A 21,216-nucleotide genomic window follows, 5' to 3' on the forward strand; every position below is an offset into this window, starting at 1 on the left:
GATAAGACAACACAGAAATTGGTGGAAATAACGCTCTTGACTTCAGCAGGCCCTATTTAGGGCATTCCTAGTTATGAGAGGGGGCTGCAGTGAGCCTCTGTAGCTACGCAAATACCTGGACATGATTAATGATGAGCGAGTGTAATTACAGCAGTGGAAATTGCATCCGTGGTTCAAATCTGCCTGCCACTCCTCCTTTATTTTTCCAGATGGGTCTCTCGCTGAGCCATCTCAGTCCACCAGGTAGCTCTTCATGCAGAAGATTTTTTTGTTTGTTTGTTTGCCTGGAAGTTGTGTAGATTTTTGTTTAGATTTTTTTGCATTAATGGTAACCATTTCAAATATGTACAGATCACACGGGTGTTTTTTAGTCAAAACAAGCACAGTAACCACAAGAGGTGCCAGACTGGAACAACCTCTTCTCCACTAACCTAATCCAAAGGGAAAAAAAAGAAAAAGATGCTTTCCAGAGATAGAATGAATTCCTTTGTCTCTGTGCTTGAAATAAGGAGAGAGAAAAATCAAGCAGTGAATAGCAGGCATCCCCTAAAAGGGGCTTTCAGGGGGAAGTTGCTTTCCCTCCAGGACACCTCAGTGTTGGAGCTGGGGAATTATTTCAGGCCAGACCTGCTGGGTCCCATGGCAGGGGACGTTGTCGGAGGCGATGAGCACCTGCAACTACTGCTTCTCACAAGCTGCTTCGGTACTTGTTTCTGGGTGACCCTCTCTGCTTGCAGTGACTCAGTCCAGGGGCTCCAGGCTCATCCGGGCAGGCTGAGTACTGCCCTCGCTCCCTAATTAACTTACATGAGTGTCATCTCATATTTGCCCGAGTCACTGGCACGTTTCAAGAGCTCCCAACCCAACCCCTGGTGAGACCCCACTCACCCTGCCCCATGCCAGAACCGTCTTGGGGAGGGAGTATTTCTGGGGATGCCACGCTGGTCCCCCCACACGCAGTAATGCAGTCGGGGCACAAAACCCCTCTGGTGGCTGATGCCTGTTTCGTGGACATTTTCTCCCACCCACCGCCGCCCTTGCCGTTCCCGTTCCCAAAGACCCACATGAAAAGCAGTAATAGCATTGCCGGGATATACAAAGTAAAAGATGACTCACTGCAAAGCCCTTGCTCCCACCTTTGGGAGGCAACCAGATAGGGAGCAGCAATCTCCTAGGGAAGGGGGATGGAATTTAAGTCAGACTGATATTTTTTTTTTCTGAAAACCTTTCATTTAGTCTAAACAACCACCCTGGGTTGTCGGCTTTTGAATTGAGCGAGATTTTCTGGGCACAATTCTGCCAGGATAGCAACAGCTGGAGCCAGGTTCTGGTCTTGAGAGTGGAAACAGCCCCAGACCCCCACAATAATATGGGCAACCAGCTCTTGAGCTTCACTAATTGCTTTGGAGGGTCTGCCCCGGCTGATGGGTAACTCATGGGGGGGGGGAGGGGGGCGGGGGGGGGCAGGGGGAGCCTCAAGAGCCAGGGAAGAATGGTGCTACTCTGCAAAGGGGCTGCATTGGTCGCACAAGGCCACCACAGAGGCAGAGGAAGGGTTTTCCACCGTGCTTGGAGGGGTTTGGCAGTGATTCCCACCTTCTGGGCTGCTCTTCTCCCTGCCACTGGCAGGTGGCCTCCGGCTACAAAACATGCCAGCCCCTGTGACCTGCCTCTCTCTGCTCACCGGTTTCCCGCACCAGGATCGATCCTGTGATGCTTTTAAAAGACCACTTGCTCGGGGTGAGAGCGTTGTGAGCTCTTAAGCCCAGAGGGAGGATGGAGCTCCCTTGCAGGCAGCAGCATCCCTGCATCCCAAACCCAGCAATGCCCCAGGCATGGGGCTCCCACGGCTGTGGGGTGGGAGGTGGAGGGTACCGACAGGAGGATGCAGGAGCTACTCCGGCCAGACACAAGGGGCCGTGGGGTATGAGCACTTCGCTCGGTTTAACCTGGCCACGCTCCAGCTGGCTTCGGCGTTCGGTGCCTGGCTGGGAAAGCAGCGCTGCCACACATTTACCCGAACAGCGGCTACTTTCTCACCTGCCTCTGCTCCAGCTTTGCCACAGGAGCCAGCCTCCCCACCACAGCCTGGTGTTTTTATAGTAGGAGCTGCTGTGGGGCTCTCTGACAGCCACTTCCCCCCGGGGCATCCTTCCAGGGGATATTCCAGGCTCTGCAGCCACCCTGCCACAGCCTGCGACTTTGTGACTTTGTCAGGAAGGAAAGAAAGTGATGCTGAACACAGCGATGCTGGTGCTGCTGATCACAGCTCTGCGATGAAGTCAGGGGACCTTCGCTGGTGCGTTGAAGCTCACTGTGCCCCAGCGAGTGCCCAAGCAGGGTGCATGCACTGGTGACCGTGTCTCTGTGGACTGCCCAGAGGATACGCTCTTTGGCAATCAGAAATAGTCAGATAAAAATGGTTTGTAGCACAGGTTTTGTTTACAGAGGCATGGTGTGGCAGCCAAGGGGAAAGGCATCGCCCCAGGGCTCCCACTGCTCTGGGGGATGAAGTCTTCTCCCGCTTCTGTACCGGGCATGGGGTTCTGTCAAAAAGGGAATTTATATCAGCACATGTGGAGAATATTACAGACTAAGGCTGATTTTAGAGAGCTGCTCATATCTAAAATGGGTTTGCTGACAGCTTGGTTGTGCTTACTGATTTGGAGCTAACCGTAACAGAAGTCCAAACAAATCACTGCTTGAGCCATTTTGCATTATTTTTTTTTCTTCTATTCCATCACAGCTTTTGCCATCCCATCTTCCTGAAGGCCTCCTGGTCCCGGTTTGCGTGAGTAAGGTAGGCTCAGGCTTTGAAGGAGTCACCCACATTGCAAGGAAATGATGGCTCTCTGCTCAGTTTTTATTTTGAGCAGCTATAAACTGGAAATACCAGGCTGTCTTGGGCCAAGGCATCACCACCTGAAAGCTGGAACCAGCTAATGGCACACAAAATAGTCGGAGAGGCAGAGAGTGTCTTCTGCTGCAGAGCTGCATGAGATCTCTCCTGACCCGGGAGGAAGATGAATTGGAGAGCAAGTGCAGGGAGGAGGGAACTTCTCCTTCTCGGGGATTTATTCTCCTTATTTGATCCTGGCTTTGTGAAGGGAAGAGTAACATCAGCAGGCTGCCTGGGCTGGTGGCAGGGTTCACTGCCACATCTCAGCTGTGTGAGCTGCAAAACAGGGTTGTTTTCCAGCAGAGATCTTCCCTGCTCGTGGCTCTGCCTTCATCCATGTATGCTTGGCCCTGCAGAGGAGCCCCTCACAGCAATAGCATCACTCCCTGGTGGCTCCCACACCCCCTCTTTGTAGGGTGTAAATGCTTACTGCCACCCCCACCTTCTTCTTAGGGGAGGGAGCAGAAAGAGGGGTCTGAGGCACCAGCGAGAGCATCAGGCACAGGAGAAGCTTCAAACACAGGTTTTGAGTGGAGAAAAGGGGATTTTCTACATGCCATGGCCAGAGAATGGCACCCAGCTGCTCCCAGAGCAGGCACTCGACAGTTAGCTGAGCAACCAGGTCCCATTGAACAAGCTTCATCTTCCACGGGTTCAAGTGATGCAAGTCTCCTGTGTCGACAGCTGAACTATCCCGCTGAGTAGTTGCCTCTTGCTCACCAACCACCACCCCAGACCAGACTTAACTTTACCTTCCAGACATTAAATCTCTTAAGGTGTTTGGCTACTGTGCACCGTGAGGATTCTTCTCACACCCACCATCTCAGTTCTGACCAAGTCTCTCTCAACCCTTTTTCAGTTTAGTAGGGTGAGCTTCCTCGATCTCCAGTAGAAAGGCAGGTTTCAGGCAGGGCAGGGCATTCCTTCTGCTCTTCTCTGCCTCTTTCCCCAGCTCCCTTTTATCCCTGATACATTTTGCAGTGAAAATGTGGCCCATTGTCTCTTATCAGGCTTGCAATAGGCTTTGCAAGTGGTGTTAATCAGCCCGTGGCTGTGCTCACCATACACATCTTCCCAACACCCAATGCTCCGCTTTCCCTGTGTAACCTCACTCTGCAAGTGATTTAATGACATATTTATCTGATCCACATCAGGATTCCCTCTTGGGCTTGTCCTAACTCAATCCCAGGGACACCTGACTTCGTTACATTACTCTCTCCAGTTGCTGATCTGCTTAAAGACAAGTTGCAAAATTGCCCATTGGTGCTTGAAGAGCCTTCGTTTAAAAACCTGGGGGATCCACACAGTTAGGAGGGGACAGGGCACGAGTCTTTGCCTATGTGTATTTGGGTAACTAATTATATTTCTATTATTGTCTGTGAGTGGAGAGGTCCCCCCACCACTGAGGCATTTTATGGAGAATAATTTAGATCCTTTTCCTAAGATAAGAGGCTGTTACAAGATACTACCAGATGTCAAGTCTTTAATTCACTAACGTAATACAAATTAGCTGTGTGTTGCTCCGTTTGGCCTAAATTCAAACAAAGCTCTGCCTAAAACCCTCAGCTGGTGGGCAGAGCCAAGCCCAAGCTTCCCACGCTCCCAGCCCACCAAGTCTCTCCCGGGTCCAGCACCGACGTGAGGCACAAGGACTGAGCTGATGTTGGGATGGAGGTACAAATTGCTTTGGAAATAAAATGCTACAGGAGTGATTCCTTAATAATTGAGTTGCCGCAATGACTTCGGTCGGAAAGCAATTGTAAGAGCTCAAAGCCAGACTGAATTAATAGGGGGATTTCGCTTGACAGCTTGGAGCAGGCACTGCAAAATGACCCGGTTCTCAGAGGCTCAAGCGTGTCCCTCACTGGGCATCCTCATCTCTGGCTCACCCAGAACCTGAGATCTGCAGGAGGGTTCGTGGCAGATCCATTCCCCCATCCTCTCACAGCTGAGCATCACCAGGCTGGTGGCTGAGCCAGGGCCAACCTTTTTTGTTCCTGTGCCCTGTCGCTCCCGCCAGGCTTTCATACATTTCCCCAGCACTTCCCAAGCCCTGGTGGTGCGTGGCTGAAGCTCTGAACCCTCCGCTCCCTCTGCTGGCTACAATATCATTTCATAACCGCTCGTGAGGGCCTCATCCCTGCTGGGAAGAGATGCCAGCTGGGGCAATGGGTATCCCCAACAGCAGAATAGCTGATCAAAGCTGTGTCACGGCTAAGGAGGACCGTGTTCCCATGAAATGCCTTGTGAGCCAGGCAGGAACGAGGGTTTCAGCACCAGCCCGATGGTAATGCTGGATGGGAAGACATCCCAGCTTTGTTTGAAACCTTGATATTTATATATTCAGGATATATATGGCCATTCTTCAGTGCCAGGGCGATCTGGGAGAGCCCAGGGTTTTGTTGCATAGCACAGGCTCTTTGGGCCAGGAGGTTACTGTGGACTGAAACCTAGGTCTGCTCAGAAGAGGACTTCTGACTTGAAAATACGTCTGTCTGACCCAAAACACTCCACAGGTACATGCTGCATCAGAGGAAATATCGGGCAGGTAAAGTTTCCCCAGAGCATACAGCAGCGAGGTGCACGGCAGGGTGGGAGGGTGAGGGTGCCCTGGGGTGGGAGAGCTGGGCTGGTGGTCCCAGCTTCAAGAGCCCAGAGGAGCAGAAAGGCAACCAAAACTGTCCTTGGAGCAATGCCACCTTTAAACAAAGACCAGAGCAAGAGCAGCAGCAACCCACTCGTCATCACTTCAGGCCACTGGCCATGCCAGTGAGGGCTGGCATCCCCGTCGGGAGCTGCCGGGGGGCTGGTGGGCACTTTGCTTGCATTGCTGCAGCCATCTCCCCACTGCCCCGGCTCCGCGTGTCCCATGGCCTTGGCGCACAGTCTTACTCCAGCATCACATCTCCAGTGAGCTTTTCTCCAACACCCTGCACAGCCTGCATTTATCGCCCTTCCCCCTCCCTGACCTGGGGGGTCCCTGGTGCCCAGGCCACCTTGCCCTGCCCCAGGATGCTGTCAGGCAGCTGCAGGCAGGGGCGCCGGGTCCAGCTGTGGGTACCCTGCACTCCATCCCCTGGACGGGAAGGCCGTCGCAGGAATCTGGCTTTAACAGATTCCCAGCATTTTTGTGGTGCCCTATTTTGGTGACAGAGCCACAGATAATTGCCTTGCTCTGAACAGATATGTGAAACCTCAGGATCTTTTCCAGGTTGTGAGGACTGTGAAGCCCAACAGGAGAGGATGAATTCCTCAGGAAAGGTTCCAGAAACTAAAACTACACACAGGCCAAAGGAAGAAATTGGGATGTAAAAAACCTTTTTGGAGATGAAGAAGGCACAGCGATTCAAGGTTAGCAAGGGCCAAGGCGAATGGCTTGAAAGTCGCTCCCAGTCCTATGTTCTTAAATGGGATGCACAGCGAAACGGGGCAGTCAAAGCAACAGCTCTGCGGGGTAAAGATTAAGGGCAAGCATCTCGAGAATGACATCGGGGCTCTGTAGTCAAAACCATAAAGGAAAAACGGGCATGACGTCAGTGCTTGGTGCCGCTCGGCATCCCCAGGGTGAGGTCAGCGATCTTGCAGGAGCAAAGGAGCTGCCGGTGGAGCATTTTCTGAGGGAGGGGGTTGGCCTTTGGCAGTCCTCCCACCTCCTTGGTGTAAGCCAGGCTGGGCCAGGTGCCCCCTCCCTACCCCGGCTGCATGAGCCAGAGGGAGACCTCATCCCCTCCCGCCGCAATCTTCTCACCACCAAGAAGCACGGCTGCTTTGCTCAGCCAGAATGCACGTGGGTGCGGGACACCTGCCTCGTAACACCTGCACCGGCACTAGGGCTGAAAAATAACCTGCCTGCATTTCATCAAAATGTCGTGGGGTCAGGCTTTTTTCCTCATTTGGGGTTGAAATTCACCATTTCAGGACAAGGTGTCAGCTTTCGGAAAAATGTGGCCGGTTTTAGGTTGCAGACATTTAAAAAGCGACTGAAAAAACAATTTCAGAAGCGGGAGAGAAGCGCACTGTGGTTTGCACCCTGGGCATGCTTTTCCCAGGCGTGGGTCAGGTCTCAAGCTGTTTCACTGTGATTTCTCTCTCACCACTGAAATCAGCGGAAGCCCAGGGTCCAAGACAGCATATACTGGGGAGAAGTTTTAAAACTCCCCCCAAACGTTCCCATACCAAGTAGGAAAAGCTGGAAACTCGGGTGTGCAAGATCTGCTGGCAGGCATGTCTGCAGAGCCAGGACCCTGCTGGGTCCCAGCCTCCAAAGCGGAGGAAGTTTCTGATAAGTGGAAAAAAGGGTAGAAATCGTTTCCATTGAAACTTTCACAGAATGGTTTATTGTCAATGTAGGGTGGGTGGTGTCATTTTTATTTTATTTTCCATTTTCTGATTGGAAAAGAGGAAGCTGCGTTATTTTCTGACAGAAAAGTTACATTTCAGAAGTTGGCACCCACCCAAAATCCAGTGTTACAAAGCACAAATGGCGACAACCTGGAAATCAAAAGCTAAATTTGTTTCTGTTATCCATTTTCTTTCGAAATCTGAAAACATGTCATGGGCAATTTTGGCGTAGGCAACCACGTGCATCCTGGAAATCCTGGCATTTGCCAGACAGGAAAAAAGTGCCATATTTTGGCTGGCTCTTCCAGCAACAGAAAGGAGGCTGGAGGAGCCCAAATGGTTCATCCACCTCCTGCTGCCACTCCTGAAGATGGCTGAAGATGGAGGGAAGGGATTAAGGCTCGGATAATTTCCTTGTGCGCTCCTACGGGCTTGCCTTGCTTCCCGTTACTGTCCCGGATCTGCTTCTCCTTGCTCTTCCCAACAGGACCCGGGGGGGATGCGAGAACCAGCCTGGCATTGGAAAAAAACATCCTCCTTCCTCCCGGTGGCATGCAGGAATAATTCACCCAGAGGCAATGTGCTGGCAATGGCTTTCCAGATCAATTTATAGCCTGACCTAAAGCTTTCTTCCTGCCCGGGGTGAAAGGAGAAGGAAGAAAGGCTATTTTTTGTTCAGAATAGGTGTCTTTGGTGAGGTCAGTCTACATCAGAGGGAATTTGAGGTGTTAACACTGAATCTGCTCAGTGCGTGCTTTCCAACTCGAGTCATCATTGCAAGCCAGTTATTAAGGAATCAAACTGCAGATAAAGAGAGAGGCTGTATGCAGGTTTAAAATTTCCTAAAAAGCTGATAAGACGGTTTAAAAAAAGAAATAAATCCCAAGGTATAGTCTGGCTATTTCTTATATAAAGTGAATCTATGAGGTCCCAGGGGTAATAGACAGCATTCTTCTATCTGTGGCTTCCTGGAAAAGGAAATAATACAGTGGGATTAGCTCCTGGAAAGTGGCAGCCTTCCCTTCCTCTCCAGATAAGCCAGGGCAGCACAGCCCATCCAGCAACCCAGAGGACACGGTCTGTCACCAGGCCACCAGGCAGCCCAGCAGTCAGTGCCTGCAGTGGCTCCCCTCCATTCCCGTTCTGGAGCACATCGCTCCCCTTCCCTCGGAGCCGGGGCAGAACTCTGTCGGGTAAGGGATGACGCACACAGGGTACAGGGGCAACTTTGGTCCTTCTTTTTCTAGTCAGTGTCAACAACTCAGCAGCCCAAAGAATTTGTCTTGCAATCCCCTCTGTGGCTCAGCTTTCAATTCTCTATTCAAGCAGCATGAATGAACCGAAGCCTTTATTTGCATTCTCTTCAAATTGCCCTCCACCGCTAGCATGAGACCTTTGGAAGTTTGTTGCAAGAGTAGCAGAGCCAAGATATTTTAGCTGGGCATGATGCCCCACCGCTACCGCAAAAATCACTTCAAAGCAACTGCTGAGTCAGAATAAAGGGGGCTGGATGAATTTCCTTCCCAACGATCACAATGCAAAGCCCGGCAGGAGGAGGAGTGGGGAGGGAGGTCAATGGATGTAGCATTCCCTGTCCCTGAGTCACTTCTCTTGCAGGAATTCACAAGATCTAGCATCTCCCAAGCACTTCTGAGAGCAAGGCATGGCCTGGACAAGGGCACAGGGATTTGAGGGAGACTTTGTAAAGAAATCTCATCCTGGACCACAGTTAAGGACACCCTGGGCTGTTGCCCATCCTCAGGTTTGGGTGGGGTAGGGGTCTAAAGCTGCCTGCCCTGCCGCAGTGCAGGGTCAGCGAGCCAGCAGCATCACGTTTGCAAGCTGAGGAGCTGCGTGCTCTAGTGTGGAAAGTGCGTAGGGTTGCCTTCAGGCTTCCTTCCCTGGAGTCCCAGAAAAAAGGGGGAAAAGAACCTTTGTTCTCCTTTGGCCTTCACCTTGCTGCAGCTTTTAAAAAGTGAAGAGCTGGCCCTTTATGTTATTTTCAGTTCTGGAAAGCAAAGCGTATTCATAAGGACTTTTCTTGTAAAGGTTTTCTACAGGTTTTAAATTGATGTGGTATTTTCTCCTGCACCTCCTGGGGAGCGGTGTAGCTCGTGGTATGCCTTACACCTCCAGGACAGCTCTAGCTTTGGGGAGGAAGGGAGCAATGGCAGCTGCATGTTTTCTGTAGAGCACTCAGACTGCCAGCATCCCCAAAGGGGACATGAGGCCATCTCTTCCTCCCCGACCCTAGGTGGTCACCAGCCCCTCCCCTTCTCCACCAAGGGACCTGCTGATGCCTTTTCCCAGGGGGCACAAAGGCAGTGGAATGGTGGGGAATGTCCATCATGGCCCCTTTCTGCTCCTCACACTTCTCTCTTCTGCTCAAGCCCTGGGTAATCACTAGCTGGGCCCCTGGTGCATCCAGACCCCCACCTCACCAAGTATCCAAACCTACCAAGGAAATACTGGACTGCATCTTGAGCTGGGTACAAGAGGATGGTCCTGCCCCATCTTAAGATTTCAAAACAATTCCTACTCCGCATTTACTGAAACCTCCTGGAATTTTTCAGCAGAAGGAGAAGAGTCCACCCCGGGATAGCCCAGAGCCTGGCAGTTAGTGTGTGGTCTTGGGCAATCGGGTGCAGAGGATGAGATCACTGCTCTGATGATTGCAGAGTGGCACCTGAACCTCCTGCATCCCTTCTTCCCTTCGAATCCTGCCTTGCTAAAACCAGTCTGGTCCTGTGGGAAGTGCTGATTTCGATGAATCAACATTTTCCAGCAAAAAACGTGGCATTTGGAATTTCCCAACCAGTCCTAATTGAGAGCATTCAGAAAAAGCAAACAAACAAACGAGCAAACCAAACAATGGCAGAGAGCAGGAAACGAGCTGGGCATCTCTGAAGAGCTGTCCTTGCCTGAGCATTGCTGCTGGGGCTGGAGTGCCAGCAGATAAACAGTCCTGGGGGGGGATGCAGGAACCGCACCCTGTTACAGCAAGTGGCTGCTGGTCCTTTTGGTGCTGAACACACGCAGGCTCTCTCTGCAAGGCAAGGTGAAGCTCTGATATTACAAATGATGGCTCTAGACTGCTCCAGTCTGTGCCTGTCCTTGGCATGACACATGTGCCCCATTCCTGGAGAAGCCGGAGGTATCTCCACAGATGTGGCTATGTCCCTTTTCTTCCAGCTGTTTCCGTCACCACTCGGCATCACTTGGAGAAGCGCTAGCACCAGGCTGGCAGTAAGTTACTCAGTTACTCAAGGCTCCTCCTACACCACCTCTTTCTCTTCCAGTAGTCGTACTTCCAACGTTTCCCATCAGCGGACCTGTACAATTTGGTCAGGTAGCTACAGATGGAAATCTCAGATTTGTACTAGAAAGTCTCCGTCTTGTCTCAGAAGGACCCCTCTGCTCACCTGCTTTCTGTGGACCCCTGACGATGAGTGCAAGATCTTGGTCCTAGGTGATGCAGGACAAGTCCAGGTGACTCCAACAAGTCTTGGGTTTTTGGCTGTGGAGGGCAGCACTTCTCTTGGATGAGCTTTCCCTCCAGACCATGCAAGCAGACCCAGCACTCTACTTTTGGGATCAGGGTGGCATTTCCTTGGAGCGAATGGATGTGAGGGATTGTTGGAACTTCATTGCATGCCTGAATATGACAGTGGCCTTACCATGAGCAACAGATCTACTATTTTCACTGCAGTAACATCAGTGCTGATCTCATGGGGCACCAGGACAGGCAGAAGAATTGTTTCTAGGGACTCCCCTTTAGAAACCACCGGGGCTATGTGCTGTGAGGTTTGGTAGGAGCCAAGTAGCTCAGAAACAGCAAACCTCTTGCCATGCTTTCATAACTACAGGGTTTTGGCCCAAGACTGCCTGTCACAGTTGCAAGCTCTGCTGCTGCTGGGAATATTCAGCAGGGCCCAGAGGAAGGGCTGATGGAGAGGGATGGAAGGGTGGTTGCGGGGAGCAACACCAGCAGGGCGACACTGGTGTGGCAACTGCAGGAGGGGGCCCCTGTCACAGGCTCTTGGATGCATCAAAGGACCCCGTGGGGAGGTCACTGTGGGGAATCGCTGGTGCTTCCTGATTTCCTATTTGATGGCTGTGTCTCCTCAGCAGCTCCTCCAGCTGCTTTTCCCAGCCCTTCAGTCTGCGTCGGTTTTGCCAGTTTTGTGCTCATGACCGGAGCAGGCCCAATGCATCCTGGCAGGGATGAGATGGCAGCTTTCATCTGCACGGCTCCGCTGGAGGCAGTCGGTTCTGGTTTGGGAAAAGAGGCTGTTAAAACCACAGCCTCCTCTCAGACCAGCTTTCAAAAACTGCCAACAGCAAAGTACAGTCCCCATGGGGACCTCCTGAACCGTTTCTACCACACCGGCACGGGAGTCCCTCAGCAGAGGGGACATGAGCCTTCCCTTCACGCGCTGCCAACCCAGCCAGCTGGCATTGCGGTGGCACCTTTTCCTCCCAGAAAGCGGCAGTTTTGGGGACAGATATTTGGAAGAGGTTTGCAGCAACAGGAGCGGGGATGCTGCCCTGAGATGCCCAGCTCATGGCCAATACACTCAAAACTCCTTTTGGATCAAATCCACTTTCTGCCCGTGACTTGTCAAATACATGTGAACGACAAGCACATCCCACAGCAGGGACTCTGCCTGGGCCTCCACAAGCAGAAGGGGGAACTGGACACACTTTCTAAATTGGTCGTGGCGGTCATCCACGATTTTTCTGGGCACAATTAATAGGTGACTTAATTCTTTGCTTAATCTGAACTGTTTCCATTACGCAGCTGAGGAAGTTTGGTCTCCCAGCTGCCTGGCTATATTTGGGCTGTGAGCTGCAGGAAGTTGATTAGCATGACATTGCCACAGATATTCCCCTGTAATGTTTCCCTGAAAAGAGAAATCTCATTCAGTCCTCCCTGCCCTCTCCTCCTCCTGCCCCGGACACTGGGGGTACCGGCTGCTCTGCGTACCCACTCTGGTGCTGTGCCATCCTCCTCCTTCCCTCTTTCCCTCCCTCCCTCCCAGGGACTTCATTTGGATTGCAGAAGGATAGTATGAAGTGATGGATGGCTCCAGGACCTTTCAAAACCACCTTACCCAAGCATGGAGAAGGACACCCTAAAGCACACATCACTGCCCCTTCCCCAAGATGTGGACACATGACCGGACACAGTCCTTTGAATAGATCCACAACATTTATTCAATCACTTTGAAGGTGCAGTAGTGTAAGTGCGTGTTTCTACTCCTGGCCCACGAGCTCCCTGCCACTGGTCTTGCTGCTAGTTGCAGTAGTTTTCCAGTTGGTAGAGGGAGCACGTGTTGTGGCAGCATTGCTCAACGATCCCTCGCTTCACCTTCTCAAACTCCTCCTGCTGGAAGGGCAGCTCTCCGGCCTCACCATGCAAGGGACTGCTCACTGCCAGGGAAGAAAAAGGTAAGCCATGGGACATCACACAGCAACGGCCCTGGCTGCTGAGCCCTGCAGACACCCCCTTTTCAGACACCAGATTTTTAAGCCAGAGTTGGCTGGGAAATGGGGAGGGAGTTGCAAAGGGTTCCCCGGGCTGATGCTGCTTGTAGTACCTTCAGGCTCTGTATTTCCTCTCCCAAAATAATCCTGTGGTACTCAGAAGGAGCCAAGCCGAGTGGACATCAGCAGTATGAGGGACAAAGCGATACAGGGGCTTTATTACAGAAGGTGTGTGGAGAAAAGAAACCCTGCATGCTCCCTGGGGTGAGCAGCTAGTAAGAAAGATGATAAAATGGGCTGGTTTGCTCCAGAGAGATGAATTGCTTGGGACTGCAGCCCCCCTCGGGCAGTTACCCACTCTTCTGGAAGCCTGGGCACACAACTGGGACGTCCATGGAATTGCAAGGATGATCTGGTCCTGGGGCTGGATGCATCTCCCAGCCGGTCCTGAAAACCCTGCTCCTGTTGGCTGCCTGGATGTAGCCTCGAGCTGATGGCAAAAATGTTCATATGTGTCCGTGTTCACAGCTGGGGACAAGTTTTTAGGAAGAACAATAAACTGGGGTATTTGGACACAGGCAAAACTCAACAGAATGTCTCATTCACTGGTGGGAACTTAAAAACTTGTGGACAGAACTGTTAGGTTTTAGTTGCCCAACGAAAACATAGAAAATGGCAAATAAAACAGTGATTTTTCCTGTAGGGAGAAGAGAGCCCTTAACAACAAAAAGAAAATGCCTGGAAAGCAAGAATGAGATGTGGTTTCTAGGGCAATATGAAAGTACAGTACAAGATGCAAAATCCCCAAGCCCCCAAAGTGTGATGCAATGAACGAGGCACAGGAGTAACAAGAAATCATTACGCTAGTGTGCTAGGAAGAAAATTTAGGAAAGATTTAGTCCAACATTAAGTAGAAGAGGAAATAGCTAGTCAATGTTTTGTGATTTACTTGTCTTCATTCTTCAAGCCAGCTGTAAGCAGACTGTAAACACAACAAGTTTGTGTGACAAAGTGGTGGCTCCGGCAAAAGTCCTGGATAAAGAGGTGAAAAGTCCTTAGATACTTTCAAACTGGTTGGCCCTAATTAAATACTCCATACAGCATTTAAGGAATTTGGATAACAAAACTTCCAACGCATTCATGGTGGTCTTCAGAAACAAATAGTCAGAGAATGGAGTGACTACCAGCCCAGCTGGCCATCCAAAACAAATCATGGCCAGCCCTCTGCTATGGCATCACCTTGTTTCACCTTCTGAAGACCTCTAAGGCTGGTTACATATGCAGGAGAAGGAATCGGATACACATGAAACCAGTGTGTGATGGAAAGAGAAATGATGGGAGAGGTGTATTGTAGTCAGGGGAGGTTAAGTAATGGTCTGTCTTGAAACAAGAGGGTTGAAATGACTGGGATTTGGCTGGGGTCTCTTTGGCACCTATTCAGTCTCCATTAGTAGCTTGGAAGACAGAAGAGGGCGTGTGCTCATTGGGTTCATGGAGGAGCCAAAGCTGAGAGGAGCTGCAGGTCCCCGCATCCAGGAGAGACATTGTCCCTGCATTACAGGTCCTGGCCCCATCTAGATACAAACACAGTGCTGAAGGGCAGCTCTCTGGACTGTCATCCCACCTGCACTGCCATGCAGGCGCACAGTGCCGGACCGGGGCAGTGGCACAGCACCACAGGGTGTGCGGGCAGGACTGCCACCTCCTTCTGCCTCCTGGCTCCTACGCTTCTCAATGGTCCAGGAATCCTAAGAAGGGGAACCAAGATAGCTCCACCAGCATTTCACCACCATGAAATAAGAGGTGATATAAAGCTGTGGGGGCTGTGAACCCCTTGAAGGGCAACGTTACTACTAAAAATTACCTTTGAAACTATACAAATACTGAAAAGATGGGAGGCTGTACAGTAAAAAATGGGAAAGATGCTAAAGGCAGGCAGGAAGACTGTGTTGCACATCCAGGGTGAGGGTTTGACTGCAGCAGCACTCCTTTAAGGACAGCTGATCCACCCAAGGAAGGGTCAAGACATCCAAGGGAGACAGTGATGGCTATCAATAAACAGTGAAGTGCTGCTTTGAAAAAGGCAAACCGCCTGGGAAGACAGGAACATGGTGTGAAAAACACGCAATATCGTTCTTCCAGTTTGCTCGCTCTACTTGGCACCGGCAAGGCCTCAGCTGGGGTCCTGTGTGCGTCTCCAGGCATCAGCAGTAAGGATATGGACCAAGTACAGAACAATTTGCGTGGACAGACATCTAGAAAATATGACCTAAGAATGTAGTGGCAGGGTGTAGAGGGGATTTAGCTGAGAACAGGTTAAAATTAGGCATGAGAACAGGCTTCAAATATTTTGAAAAGTAGCCATAAAGAAGAAAGGAGTAGACTTTTGCCTGCATCCACTAAGGAGAAGACAAGAGATAATTTATAGCAAGGGATGTCCAGGTTAGATATCAGGAAGAAACACTCAAAAAGAAGGTCAGTTAAGCACGGGAACAGGCAGTTTCAGAAGGCAGAAGAAGCTTTCTCACTGGAGGTTTTTTATGAATGTACCAGATAAGCATGGGTCGGGAATAGGATGGGGGCAACTAATCCTGTCTTGGGGCAGAAGGAGACCTCTTGGGTTCCTTCCACCTTTGTTTTCTATGAGTACTCCCTGGCTGGTGTAACGGCCACACAAAGAAATAGACAGGTTTGAGCTTTCAGGCACAATTCCTTTTGCCTCATAAATTCTCTTTCCTGCCTGCCCTCCCATCTGGCTTTTTAACCTGAAGATCTTTTCATTGGCAATGTGGTGCTGTTGGTATGTTAAAGGTATTCCCGGCATTCCCCATCAAGGACATTCCTGGTGTCACTGTCAAAGATAGGCGGTTGCTACGTGTCACATCACATAGCAGTCAGCCTTACTTACCTAGAGGCTGCTCAACATCCCGGCGGGCTTTGGGGGAGTAGAAGAAACCCCTCTCTCCACACACCAGGTAGAGAGCCTCCACCAAGTGGGAGCCACAGAGGTGCTGGGTGGCAGCCGCATGGCTGGTCCCAGGGCCAGAAAGAGCGAGAAGGGCCAGGAGAGGCAGCGATCGGATCCAGAGAGCCATGGTGAGCAGGGTGAGACCTGGGATTAAGAGGTAGAGGAAACACAGGGAGGTCTAGGAAAGAGAAATATGTTGTCACCAAGCACCTTATGTCCTTCGGCTCCTTTGGCATGAGAATGGGACCAAAGTAGCAGATGGACCTTCTAAAGATGCCCTAGCTTGGGAGGGAAGGAGAGCTTCCTGCATCAGGTTTTACGAGTCACAGTAAATGACAAATTACTATAACCAGAAGTCCATCTCCACCCACATCTTCACATCAGTCCTGGCCTCCCTGCTGACTTCCCCCAAAGGGTCAAACTAGACTGGAAAAGCCATTCCACCGAGCCCTGTAGCATACCACCCAGCAGAGCCGAGATCAGCAGACACCTCCAGAGGAAAAACCCTCTCTGCCAAGTCAAAAGGGGCTGTTACATATGGTGATGGTCCCAAAACAGCACAATGTGCTCAAAGACCTGAGGAACCCTCATTTTCACAGACTAGCAAGCCAGCATTTGTCACCACCAGCTACATCAACCTAAGGAAACAGCTCTGCAAAACAGGTGGAAGCTAAAAGGGTGACAGTCAGACTTACCGAGAAGTGGCAGCAAGAGATGGAGAGAAGTTTGCTCTGAGAGATGAAGACTGTTAGGTTGGTAGCAATATCGCCATTCTCTCTTTCCCTTATTTATATGCTTTACATTAGCCCAAGTGACACAAGGGCTAGTGCGAGCCCCACCTCCTTGATGACACTCCAGCCAAAATTTTTGCTGCTTGTGCACATTAATTTCCCTCTACGTAGCACCAGCGGGTCTTTGTGCAAGTTAAGATAGAAGCATCAGTTTGCAGTTTCCGTCTCATTTCATCTTACCTGTTTTTGCTTCCCTGAAGCCATCAGTGACCCTTTTAGCAGGAGATAATGGTGCTATTACAGCTGCAATGATTACTATTGACACTAATGCTGGCAATAGGCACTGCTGGCATTGAGGTGGCTCAGCTGTTTCTAAAATGTAAAATTAAAGGCAAACATGTTAATCTGTTTGATTAACATCACCTTGGAAAGTATGCAGCCATGGGACCAAGTTGTCGGTGAGACCATGCTACTGTCAGGTGGCAGAGGGAGGAAAACACATTATTGCGCTGAGGCTACCTGCAGCCCCACTCGCCGGCCACGCGGCACACGGCAAGACACACGCATCCGCAGCTTGGCCTGCGGGAGGAACAACATCTGCATTTTGCAGGAGACCTTGGGTGGTCGTTTTAGCTCAGCACGGGAGCAGAGTATTAGAAATTTTGTAGGGGAAAAAACTAGCCTTGCCCCTTCGCCCACTGAAAGGCAGGTCTCCTCCTCTGTCTGCCAGGTGCCCCTTGGAATTCCTGGGTGGGACTAAGCAGAGACTCAGCCTCTGCCATTTGCAAGTGAGAGCTCTGAACACCTCAGCTCTTCTCTCTGGGGCTCTGCCCAAAATTTTGTCTTTGACACTGAGAAATGTTTCCAGTAAATCCCACTGAAAACCAGGACATAGCTGATTTTCTCCATCCTGACTGGGAATTTCACTTTTAATAGGAGATGATAGCCCAGGGTGGTCCACTAGTGTTCATGGGACTGCGTTTGGCATCAGATCCAGCTCACCCTCTTTCACAACATTACCCCATTTTTTGGACACTTCCATGTTCAGCTTTTCTGCCACCAACAGCATGTTTGTACCTTTCTCTGCTTAAAGTATACTTTTTTCTTTTTTCTCCCGTCTGAAAAAGGCCATTTTAAGTGCTGGGGATGAGATGATCTTCCAACTTCTCATCACTCTAAATGTTGAGACTACAAGTGCTCAGCACCACCGAGAAGGAGACACTTTCATCTGTTTGAACTCTGCTGCTTGTTTAATGTGGAACAAGCCCAATTCCCCATGCACAGTATAAATCAGAAGGAAGTTCACCGAAATCAGCAGAATGCCTGGAGACTCGCACCAGACCCTTGTTTTTTTGAGTAGCCAAAGCAATTTCTCCCCATCAGCATGTAGGAGGTAGGAAGTCCCATATACCCCGAGTGTAAATTACATGTTTGCTAAATGACAGTGATTGCAAAAAGGCTCACTGAGAAATGCTAAAGCTCTGCTGAGGGTGCGGGGAGGGGACGGAGTCGCTCACGTTGATGCGAGACAAGGTTATCAGTTACATCCCCTGCCATGTACCCCTTTCGGTCTCCTGCTAATAAATCCAAGTTGTGATGCTCAACTACAGTTAATAGCATTTCTGCACAATGCGTAACACTATCTCTGTCTCCCTCCCCCTCAAAACCGATATTGGGTGTACTTCAATGACCTAGTGGTGTACCCGAGAAGATAGTCTCAGTTTTCAGCAAAATATGAGTATGAGGAATTCATTTACTCAGACCTTCTTTCTACTGGAGCAGATGGGGAACTAGCAGCTACACAGGATAAAACCTGGCATTTTACCCCAGCTGAAGTAGGTCGTCAAAGCCAGGAGCAGCCCGCCTTGTGCCACCCACGTTTCCTCCAGAGCAGGGACCGCCGGCCAGCATCTCACATGAGGGGATCGCCTTGCAGAATTACCCTGCAGCTCCCCTTAGCAGGTGTTTGTCCCGAGGTCACCAACTGCCTGAGGGCTGGTGGACCTCAGTCCAGTGGTCACCTTGGAACGGCTCCGGTGCAGGGTGTTCCCCAGGCTGATCACACACTGAGATCTGCCATTTAGGGTTTTCCTTCTTGCGCTTTTGAATGTCACCTGAGCTCACCCAAACTCACGTTTTATCGATGGTGGGACTTTGTAAGGAAGCTCCTCCATCTACTGTCTCCCTTCTGGGTAGCTTCCATGCTGGGCTTCCCCCTTCCCCAGGGCTTATCCCACAGATGCAGCAAAAAAAAAGCTTTTTTATTTTGTGTCGGAAGTGCTACATTATTAGCCTGTTGATTGTCTTACTTTTGGCTAATCAAATCCTGGATGTAGCTTCTAAAAGCTCCTCAAGGCATTTCAGCAGCATGCCCCAGCAGGGGAAGGGCTGACTGTACCCAAGCGTTCAGGAATCCCTCTTGGCTCGCCGTAGTCTGTGTGCAGAAATAAGCCAGAAGATTTATTGGAAGGAAAAAAGATATCACACCGGCTCAAAGTTCAGCATAGACCAACATTTTTTGCAACAGTTTCCTACTATGATTTTTTTCCCCGCTTCCAAAATATGATCACTTTGATTATTTATTGGAAACTCTATTTTCTTACCATAAATGGTCCTTTGGAATTTGAAAAATACTAACAGTGATATAAATGGGTATAAAATGGATATAAACTGTGGAAAGTTTTGTCTTAGGGGGAAAACTCCCATGTCAGCAGTAAACTGAGAGAAGGGGCCAACGGGGGAGCCTGCTTCTCAACAGAAAAGCTTTTTCCACAGAAGAATCTCATCTCACTCCTTCCAGGTTGGGCTTCCCCATGATTTTCATGTGATTAGGCAGCGACGGCCCAAACACTCATCTATCCTTTCAGCTATGCGTGCCTCCCGTGACCCCACCAGATCCTCAGCTCCATGTTGAGGGTGTCAAAGGGTGGGAGTGGCTGGGTGGGAGTGGGCTGCCCCTGGCTCCTGCCCTTCGTGCTAAGCCACCTCCGGACGTGACTTGAAGCCACCTCCCTCACTCACATCCCTCCAGCCCCAAGCAGTTGCATCAGTGGGAATGAGGTTTAGGCAATCCTCGGTGTCATGTAATCAAGTTTTACAGTCCGTTGCCAGCACAATAAAATCTTTACTACTGTAGATGTCTAGCATTTTCGAACCCTGTCCTGAAAAAATCACAAGCCCACTACAGGGGAACCAGTTAACAATTACAAGTTTGTGCAAGTTTTACTGACAGCAAAGGTCAGGTCTGGAGGCGAGTGAGTTCTCGGAGAGCACCGAGGGACCCCAAAATGCCACCCGCATCCCCGCCACTGCTCTTCAGCCTCAGAGCCACCGCTGGGGCTGCTCTGCCTGCCCCAACTGAGCATTGCCCCAGAAGCGGAGCAGCGAGCGGTGACCGGTGCCTCCTTTTCCCCACAGGGTGAATTTGGTGCCTTGTGAAACAAACAGCCCCGGAGGAGACGGCGTCTGCCAATGCACCCCTCTGCTGTGCCAGCAGCCTGCCAAAACACAGCGCTGAGGCACCCGTGGGGGTCTGCACCCCCAAGAGCAGCTTTTGGGGGTGGCCCAGCCCTGGGAGGTGCCCCAGTATGGTCACTGGTAGCTGGGGATGTGTAGATGGGACAATGCATTCAATCACATGGGCCATTTGAGCTACAGAGTTGTAGCTTTTCGCTCAGGATGAGGAAATGGGGACCCCTGTGGGGCACAGTGGTTGCCACCCTAGGTTTTGCCCCACTCCCCACGTGGGGTGCAGCAGTAGCCGGCGGCATGGCATGAAAAGGGGAAGCCAGCATCCTCGGTGCTCCTTGTTTCCATGTGGTTTCCAGCAGCTGTGCTCCCGTTGGTGTGTCCAAGCACCCGTGGAGCAGCAGCGTGCCACTGCCCCACCAGCGGGCAGGGTGAAGGTGAGCCTGGCACCAAGGATGGTGCTTCGCCATGAGAATGCTTGCAACCAAATCCTGCAATGCTAGCAGAGATGCGTGGCAGGTGGGACAGCCGCCAAGGGCTCAGCGAGGAGAGGGGGCTGCTGTAGCGAAGGGTGAGGCTCTGTGGCTTATCTGGAGCCACACAATGAGAAATGCCCCCGCTTCAAAAGGGGCATTGTGCAAGCAGAGAAGGGGCCACTCACTGGGATACGAGTAATCTCTGGTGCTTCTATAAACTAATCCAGGCAGCCGCCCGGGTGCAGGGCATGTGAGCCGTTCCCATCACACTGCTGGCCACCAGGCCCAGGGGAGTCACCTGCAGATTTCACAATTTTCCAGGCTTTTCCAAGCCCAGGACATTTTCTTGCCACTTTGAGCACAGTGTTGATTCATAAAATGGAGGGTGTAACCCAAAGCCCAGTGTAACCAGCCAGGTCTGGTCCATAGGTTTCCGCCACCACTGTGTTAGCTGCTAACAGTGGGGAAGGTTGGGAGGATGTCCACACCTCTGGAGATGCAGCTCACTGGTAGAAGATGCTCCAGTGAGCAACTCTGAAGAGCCACTGGCTTTCATCAGAGCACAAGGGAGTTTCCCAGGAGTGCTGTAGCTCTGAGAATGGCCGCCCGCAACCCAAACCCTCTGGCCACCCCTCCTCAGCACATTGTGTCTCTTGATAGGGAAATGCTGACCCTTGGCCAGCCCAGCTCACCAGGGACTGTGGAACCAGCAAAGTGGTTTGCCTGCACCTTACTCAGGCCCCCCTGGCCTCTGCAGGCTCAAGCCTCTACACAAGTACAGCTACCCAAGCAAAATAGACCAAATTTAATGATCTCCAGAGTAAAACTCCCAAAAATCTTTCCCAT

General features: G+C 51.0%; 2 protein-coding genes across 3 annotated transcripts in view; both read right to left on the reverse strand.

The window, feature by feature from the left end:
• Positions 1-7,352: 7,352 nt before the first annotated feature.
• Positions 7,353-16,467, reverse strand: INS (insulin; the record flags this gene model as incomplete). The annotated part of the gene is given in 5 exon segments (XM_080403728.1): positions 7,353-12,673; positions 15,636-15,839; positions 16,391-16,395; positions 16,397-16,443; positions 16,447-16,467. Coding segments are annotated over 5 exon segments (414 nt in total). The 3' UTR covers positions 7,353-12,536.
• Positions 16,468-18,752: 2,285 nt separating this feature from the next.
• TH (tyrosine hydroxylase) overlaps positions 18,753-21,216 on the reverse strand; it is a 47,825-nt gene continuing 45,361 nt past the window's right edge. For both annotated transcript variants that reach the window (XM_080403683.1, XM_080403680.1), the window contains one exon: positions 18,753-18,860. In XM_080403683.1, the coding sequence (XP_080259809.1) occupies positions 18,833-18,860 (28 nt within the window). In that variant the 3' untranslated portion in view covers positions 18,753-18,832. The remainder of the gene's footprint in view (positions 18,861-21,216) is intronic.

Source organism: Falco punctatus, assembly GCF_963210335.1.
Source record: "Falco punctatus genome assembly, chromosome: 10".
Lineage (NCBI taxonomy): Eukaryota > Metazoa > Chordata > Aves > Falconiformes > Falconidae > Falco > Falco punctatus.